Source organism: Tamandua tetradactyla, chromosome 3 (genome assembly GCF_023851605.1).
Source record: "Tamandua tetradactyla isolate mTamTet1 chromosome 3, mTamTet1.pri, whole genome shotgun sequence".
NCBI classification, from domain to species: domain Eukaryota; kingdom Metazoa; phylum Chordata; class Mammalia; order Pilosa; family Myrmecophagidae; genus Tamandua; species Tamandua tetradactyla.
The window spans coordinates 96484254-96493024 of record NC_135329.1 but is presented as its reverse complement, the minus strand read 5'-3'; the positions used below and the strand labels follow the sequence as shown (position 1 = coordinate 96493024).

General features: G+C 36.2%; 1 protein-coding gene across 1 annotated transcript in view; it reads right to left on the bottom strand.

Moving 5' to 3' along the window:
- Nucleotides 1-8771, bottom strand: part of PTPN4 (protein tyrosine phosphatase non-receptor type 4) — a 363873-nt gene that overhangs the window by 139369 nt on the left and 215733 nt on the right. The window contains 3 exon segments of the mRNA XM_077151764.1: nt 7472-7592; nt 7950-8002; nt 8260-8304. Coding sequence (XP_077007879.1) covers nt 7472-7592; nt 7950-8002; nt 8260-8304 — 219 coding nt within the window.

Genomic DNA, 8771 nt, shown 5'->3' with positions numbered 1-8771 from the left:
CTCATAACAAGTACAGAAACTGAGAATGTCAGAGACTTTTACGGAACTCTGGCAGATAATTTAGCATATATTGACTCTAGAAGTAAAAATATAGGACTTGCAATTTTTTATGTCCTTGTTCATTTCTCCATTTTAATTTTTGAATTATTTACTTTTATTGTATTTTTCGTAAGTATCATTCCATGACAAATTGAGGGAAAGATCAGTCTTTCACCAAAGATGATGGGAAAAGCATTGTTCTAAAGAGTCTGAAATAGAAGGTTTTATATGTGGTTCAAATTGTTCATATTTAACAAGTGCTCCAGGTGCTTCTTATGAACACAAGTTTGGGAACCATTGCTCTAATGAAAGGCTTTAAAAATAAGAGATTTATTTCTGTTTCACATACAACACTAACAACCCTGATTTTTTAATCTTATCAGACTACTCCAGAATAAAATCAGCAAATTACAAAAGCAAAAATAGCATCCTTCCATTTATTAATGATACTGGAAAAGGAAGCCAAACTCTGACATGACAATGAACAATAAAAACAAGTGGCTCGCCGGGTCAAGATGGCGGCTTAACAACGTGCGTGTTTTAGTTCGTCCTCCAGAACAACTACTAAATAACCAGAAACAGTACAGAACAGCTCCTGGGGCCACGTCAGTGACCAGACACACAGCGTACCCCAGTATGGACCAGCTGGACCAGCTACGAGCACCCCCCCGAACCGTGAGTTCCCAAAGCTGCGGCAGCCAGTGCCCCTCCCCCACAGGCTGCTTTCCAGAGGGGAAAGGAAAGGACTTTACCAGCAGCAGAGACTGGGCACAATCAAACACCAATTGTGGAACTAATTAACTAATTTTGACTACTAAAAATAGGCCCCCAGCTTAGGTGAACCTGATCAAAGCGGAGGTTGCTCATTTTTGCCCCAGCACCAAGGGGGCAGGACTGACAGAAAAAGGGGAAAAAAAAAAAGAAGGAAACAGAGGTTTTTGTGGCTGTGTATCTATAAAGGCTTGACTGCCTCTGGATAGAGCAGCAGGACTTTTCAGGCTGCAACTGCCCCAGACATAGGCAGAAGTGAGCTCTTTTGGGGGCTTGTCTGGAGTCTGTGCCTTCCCCAGAGGAGGGGTGAAGCCCAACTCAGGTGGAATTCCTCCATCAAGGAATTCAGAAACCAGGGCTTGGGAATTTGAAGCCATTAAAACCAGCCTACAACCTCTCCTCTGTCTCCACCATGCCCCCAGCAGGGAGAGTCTGCCAAAGTTAAAGGTACCACATCATTATGCTGGTGGGACCTGCAGTCAGACAAGCACCACATACTGGGCAGGATAAGAAAAACAGAGTCCAGAGACTTCACAGGAAAGTCTTTCAACCTGCTGGGTCTCACCTCAGGGAAAACCGACGCAGGTGACTCTTTCCTCCTGATAGGAGGCCAGTTTGGTCTGGGAAAATCTGGCTGGGGTCTATAATATCTAAGTAGACCCTCCTAAATGTGTGTGGGTGAAAGGCACCACACAAGCAGGGCAAGAAACAAGAAAACAAGAACTGGAAAATTCTCCTCTGTTAAACAAAACTTAAGCTAAAGGTCCAGATAAAGCTGAACAGAATGTCAAAGAACAGATAGACAACAAATTCATCCAGCAAGAAAACCCTAGATAAAAGAAGTGAAAGCAACCTCCAGAATAAACTAATTAAGGTAATTAAATGCCTAGATGCCAGCAAAAAATAACAAATCACACTAGGAAAATTGAAGATATGGCCCAATCAAAGGAACAAACCAACAATTCAAATGACATACAGGAGCTGAAACAATTAATTCAGAATGTACGAACAGACATGGAAAACCTCATCAAAAACCAAATCAATGAATTGAGGGAGGATATAAAGAAGGCAAGGAAAGAACAAAAAGAAGAAACTGAAAGTCTGAAAAAACAAATGGAAACCTACAATGGTAGATTTCGAGAGACAGAACATAGGATTTCAAAACTGGAGGATGGAACATCTGAAATCCGACAAGAAACAGAAACTACAGGAAAAAACAATGGAAAAATATGAGCAGGGACTCAGGGAACTGAAAGACAATATGAAGCGCATGAATACACATGTTGTGGGTGTCCCAGAAGGAGAAGAGAAGGGAAAAGGAGGAGAAAAACTAATGGAGGAAATTATCACTGAAAATTTCCCAACTCTTATGAAAGACTTAAAATTATAGATCCAAGAAATGCAGTGTACCCCAAAGAGAACAGATCCAAATAGACATACTCCAAGACATTTAATAATCAGAATGTCAGAGGTCAAAGAGAAAGAGAGGATCTTGAAAACAGCAAGAGAAAAGCAACCCATCACATACAAGGGAAGCCCAATAAGACTATGCGCAGATCTCTCAGCAGAAACCATGGAGGTGAGACGAGAGTGGGATAATATATTTAAATTATTAAAAGAGAAAAACTGCCAACCAAGAATTCTATATCCAGCAAAATTGTCCTTCAAAAATGAGGGAAAAATTAAAACATTTTCAGACAAAAAATCACTGAGAGAATTTGTGACCCAGAGACCAGCTCTGCAAGAAATACTAAAGGGAACACTAGAGATAGATGCGAAGACAGAAGAGAGAGGTGTGGAGAAGAGTTTAGAAAGGAAGACTATGAGTAAAGGTAAAAAGAAGGAAAATTAGATATGACATATAAAATCCAGAAGGCAAAATAGCAGAAAAAAGTACTACCCATGCAGTAATAACACTGAATGTTAATGAATTAAACTCTCCAGTCAAAAGACATAGTCTGGCAGAATGGATTAAAAAACAGGACCCATCTATATGCTGTCTCTACTCAAAGGACATGAGGCCAAGGACACAAATGGACATTTTACACATCAATGTTTATAGCAGCATTATTAACAATTACCAAGAGATGGAAAAAGCCAAAATTTCCATCAACAGACAGCTGACTAAACAATCTGTGACATTTACATAAGATGGAATATTATGCAGCTGTAAGACAGAATAAAGTTATGAAGTATGTAACAACATGAATGGACCTTAAGGACATTATGCTGAGTGTGATTAGCTAGGAACAAAAAGACAAATACGGTATGGTCTCACTGATATGAACTGACATTAGTGAATAAACTTGGAATATTTCCTTGGTAACAGAGACCATTAGGAGATAGAAATAGGGTAAGATAGTGGGTAATTGGAGCTGAAGGGATACAGATTGTGCAACAGGACTGAATACAAAAACTCAGAAATGGACAGCACAATACTAACTAACTGTAACGTAATTATGTTAAAACACTGAATGAAGCTGCATGTGAGAATGATAGAGGGAGGAGGGCTGGGGACATAAATGAATCAGAAAGAAAGTAGATGGTAAAGATCGAAATGGTATAATCTAGGAATGCCTAGCATGTATAATAATAGTGAAATGTACAATGTACAAAATTTAAAAATGTTTTTGCATGAGGAAGAACAAAGGAATGCCATTATTGCAGGGTGCTGAAAATAGATGAAAATTAATAATTTAAAATGTCACCTTATGTGTGAGACTAAAGCCAAAAAATGTGTATTTGTTACAAAATTTAAAGTAGAGCATTTCCTAATATAACTCATGTAGATAGTTTGATTGAATGTCATAAGTACTTGGAATCTCAGGTAGGACATGAGATTTTGTTAGTTTGTCCAAAGTGATGCCCGATGAATCCCAGAGTGATTTGATCAGGTGCTGGTTTGAAAGGAAGTATGCCCCCTAAGAAAAGTCATGTTTTAATATAAATCCCATTTCTTAAAGGTAGAATAGTCTCTATTCAATGCTGTGTATTTGGGACTGTGATGGGATCATCTCCCTGGTTGATGAGATTTAGTTAAGAACGGTTGTTAAACTGGATTAGGGGATGATATGTCTCCACCCATCTGAGTGGGTCTTGATTAGTTTCTGAAGTCCTATAAAAGAAGAAACATTTTGGAGAATGAGAGACTCAGAGAGGGCAGGGAATGCTGCAACACTACAAAGCAGAGAGTCCACCGCCAGCGACCTTTGGAGATGAAGAAGGGAAATGCCTCCTGGGAAGCTTCATGAAACCAGAAGCCAGGAGAGTAAGCTAGCAGATGAAGCCGTGTCTGCCATGTGCCCTTCCAGCCGAGACAGAAGCCCTGACTGCGTTCGCCATGTGCCTTTCCAGATGAGAGAGAAACCCTGAACTTCATCGGCCTTCTTGAACCAAGGTATCTTTCCCCAGATGCCTTTGATTGGACATTTCTATAGACTTGTTTTAATTGGGACATTTTCTCGGCCTTAGATCTGTAAACTAGCAACTCATTAAATTTCCCCTTTTAAAAGCCATTCCGTTTCTGGTATATTGCATTCCAGCAGCTAGCAAACTAGAACAATCAGTGACTAGAAAAGTGTTTGCAAGCCCCCTTCGGGCAATGGTGACAGCGGGGAGAAATTCAACTTCCTCAAGTTGAATTCCTGATATTCTCACAAGCAGTGTAGACAACCAAAGCTATAGGCTGAGCCCCCAGTCTTGGGGTTTGTTCATATGAAACTTAACCCCACAAAGGATATGTCAAGTCTACTTAAAATTTAGGCCTAAGAATCACCCCCAAGAGAGCCTCTTTTGTTGCTCAGATGTGGCCTCTCTCTCCAGCCAACATGACGAGCAGTCTCACCACCCTCCCCTTCTCTGCGTGGGACATGACTCCCAGGGGTGTGGACTTTCCTGGCAACGTGGGACAGAGATCTTGGAATGAGCTGAGACTCAGCATCAAGGGGCTGAGGAAAACCCTAGAATGAGCTGAGAATTAACATCAAGGGATTGAGAGAACCTTCTCGACCAAAGGGGGAAGAATGAAATGAGACTAAGTGTCAATGGCTGAGAGATTCCAGAGTTGAGAGGTTATCCTGGCGGTTATTCTTATGCATTAAGTAGATATCACCTTGTTGTTCAAGATGTAGCAGAGAGGCTGGAGGGAACTGCCTGAAAATGTGGAGCTGTGTTCCAGTAGCCATGTTTCTTGATGATGATTGAACAATGATACAGCTTTCACAATGAGACTCTGTGAATGTGAAAACCTTGTGTCTGATGCTCCTTTTAGCTACTATATCAACAGAAGAGTAGAACATATGGAATAAAAATAAATAATAGGGGGAACAAATGTTAAAATAAATTTAGTTTGAAATGCTAGTGGTAAATGAAAGCGAGCGGTAAGGGTATGGTATGTATAATCTTTTTTTTCTCTATCATTTTATTTCTTTTTCTGTTGTCTTTTTATTTCTTTTTCTAAATCGATGCAAATGTTCTAAGAAATGATGAATATGCAACTATGTGATGATATTAAGAATTACTGATTGTATATGTAGAATGGAATGATATCTTAATGTTTTGTTTGTTAATTTTTTTTAATTAATAAAAAAAGTTAAAAAAAAGATACAGCTGTGCCAGTTCTTGGGGAAATCAGATCTAAGGCTCCATAGGTGAGAAGTGGAGAGACCCCAGCACTTTCCCTGCAGTGAGGTTTCCCAAAGAAGTGATTGTTCTCAATACATTCAGTTGTTTAGGAAATATTTGCACCTGGCTAAATCAAGAGGTGCTGTAGAGAAAATCTGACAAGAAAAGGAAGGGGTCAGCAGGAACCAGACAGCAGGTGAGAGAGAGTCACAATAAGTATGCCACTTCAAAATCCACCCACCCCCCACTCTGATTTCTAGAACCAGTTTTGTTTGTACTGTCATTTTAACAGTACTATTACCAAAATGCACTAATTCAGTTAACATGTAATATTACCGATTCAATATGTATTAATTAACCTTATTCACTCAATAAATATTTTTTACCACAAAAACAAACAAAAAAAACAAGTGGCTCATTAACAAAAGGAGCTATACCTCGGTTTTCTATAAAATTCATTTAAAGTAAATAAATACTCCTTCATACTTAAATTGGGCAATTCTATTTTTGATTTTTTCAGATTTAATTAAAACCAAACAAAAATATATAATCAGTATCTCATTAAATGTATAAGACTTTTCCTTATAGAAAAGACTTTTTTGCTATTAGTGAGTTTTAAAAACTTGGTTTACCTTCAAACCCCTGCTTCAAATACGCTATGTGTAGAATTTTTATTATAAATGAATTTACTTTTAGACCAAAATACCGCTTTCTACCAATTAGGACAATTCATTAAAATTCTCACTCATTAGTCTTAAGATAGGGGGATAAGAGCTGAGTAATGAATATTTTAGGCTTTCAGGCCATATAGGTCTCTGTTACAATTACTCAACTCTACTACTGAAGTATGAAACCAGGCATAGACAATATGTAAACAAATGAGGGTATCTGTGTCCCAATATACATTTATTTATGGACATTTAAATTGGAATTTCATAAATTTTCATGTGCCATGAAATATTTTTCTTTTGATTTTTACGCATTTAAAATGTACAACCATCTGAGCTCATGGGCCAAACAAAAGAGGCAGCAGGCTATAGTTTGCCAATCTGTTTTAGAAACATGGGCCATTCCAAACGAAAGTAAGGTTTTTTTCATGAGAGCTAATATTTATTCACAATGCCTATCATGTATCAGTCACTGTTCTGAACACTCTGGTTATATAAACTTATTTAATCCTCACAGGAACTCCAAGAGTTAGCTACTTTTTTCACCTGCAATTTACAAAGAAGGAAACAAAAAAGCAGAGACAGAAAACAATTTGGCCAAGTTTGTAAAAACAGTAAGTAACTTCACCAGAATTCCAACCCAGGTGGTCTGGCTCTCAAGTCCAGACCTGTTGCCAATATGCAAGAGTGCCATTAGTTTCTCATTGGCATTCTGAATTATATGTTAAAGTGAAAGACCAATAAACAATATTACTTTCTATTCAAAGTAAATCTCTTCTACAAAAAAATTACAATACTCTAAGTAAGACTCACAAAAAATGAAGGCTGAATATAGTTACGAATGTAGAAAACGTTACTATTCTTAAGGAATATTTTACTATTAATTTAATATTACATAAAATTCCTTTCTCCTCAAGGTGCTTTACTAAATAGACTCTCCTCCTTTCATATAGCTGAAAACTGAGAAAGAATTGCTAAGCAGATTGATCTGTATATTGTAAATATACTATTACTGGAATAATAATAGTATATTGTGAACTGTATACTATGACTCTACTATTCTTATTCCAAAATTCCTTCTTAAAAATTGATAACTTTAATATGCAAATAAATTTCTGCCTATATACACCTTTATAAGACTTCATAAAGGTATATATGAAAACAGAACTCATACATTCTGTGAAATAAGCAATGATATTTTTTATAGTATAGATCATCTACATTTTCTTATATCAATCACACTGTTGTATATAAATGTAACTGTGCTGTATCCAATAAATACAACAAATAGAACTAACTCAAAACATTTCTTTGGAAAGGATGCCATTAAGAAGTTTACCAAATAAGCAGAAGAATAAATAAATCCTTACGTATGCTGCTGATGTAATTTTGCAATTTCTTTTTCAAAATCTTGAGGTTGGTTAGGAATGAAAGAATAATCTGAGAGGTAGCCTGGCAAGTTCTCTGACTGATTATAGTCTCCAAGTTCAGCTAATAAATGGAAGGAAAATAGTCACATTTTGATCAAAAAAATTTTTAATTATTATGGTCAAATCAGCAATATCATTAACTCCATATTTTTGAAAGTAATACATTTTTGTTCTAATGTTACCACTTAAGCAAATTATAACTATTCATTTAACATGTCTCTAGCTCTCAAACAGTTTCAGAAATTTTTTTTTCAGGAATCAAAAGTAAGTGTTATTTTAATAGGTATTACATTACATTTTCTCTGCAGTCACTATTTTCTGAACAGCAACACATCTAAAGAGCTCACCCATTAAAGGTAACATACTATCAACATAGAGCAACCACAGTTATTTGAACTGAAAGTGAGCTAATACTTACACTGAACAGCAAATGAAGCCAAAAGGGCAGCAGTATTATAAGGACAGGGCAATCTAATAAAACCAAACATAAAATATATATAACCCAAGGTTAAACACAATAATTTAAAAAGCAGTGTAATTTAAACTATTAACACCTGAGGTTTCAATGTAACTTACATTTTAATTAAGTAATAAACTTACATGATGTAAGGAATTCATGCTACAATTTTTTTGGTGGATAATTTGTTTATAACGAACACATATTACTTAAACAATGTTGAAATAAAAATATTTTTAAATTCCATTACTAAAAATTTAAAATAGCCCACCTTCCAGTGAGAATGTCTTGTTTAATTTGCAAAAAATACTGGTACCTTAGGAAAAAAAAAGACAGTTCACATTTATTGGAATTATAGTTTCAGTTATTAAAAACTGTGCACCAAAAAACAACAAATAAAAATAACATTTAAATGTTTGCTTTAATAATCTATATGCTGACAAATAGAAATATATTTTGAAAGTTTAAGCTTCCATAAATTCATGAATCTAACTCTTTAAAATTCTTTGATAGGAAATTTTGTAACTCGAATATCTTATTTTCACTAGTTTCCAATATAAAACTCCTCAAGATTCTTAAGAGTCATATAACTGACAAAGAAAATTAGAGAGAAATACTCAAGAAGAATTTGGAAGCATGGAAAACTTAAGAGTCAGAACAAAGTAGAAAATCATGCTGCTTGCTGAGTTAAGAAGCTAGGCAACCATGGGCTATATGTTGATCATCTTATCATCAAGCAGTAGCATGTTGTTCTGATTATAGAAAGCAAATCGTGACAACGAA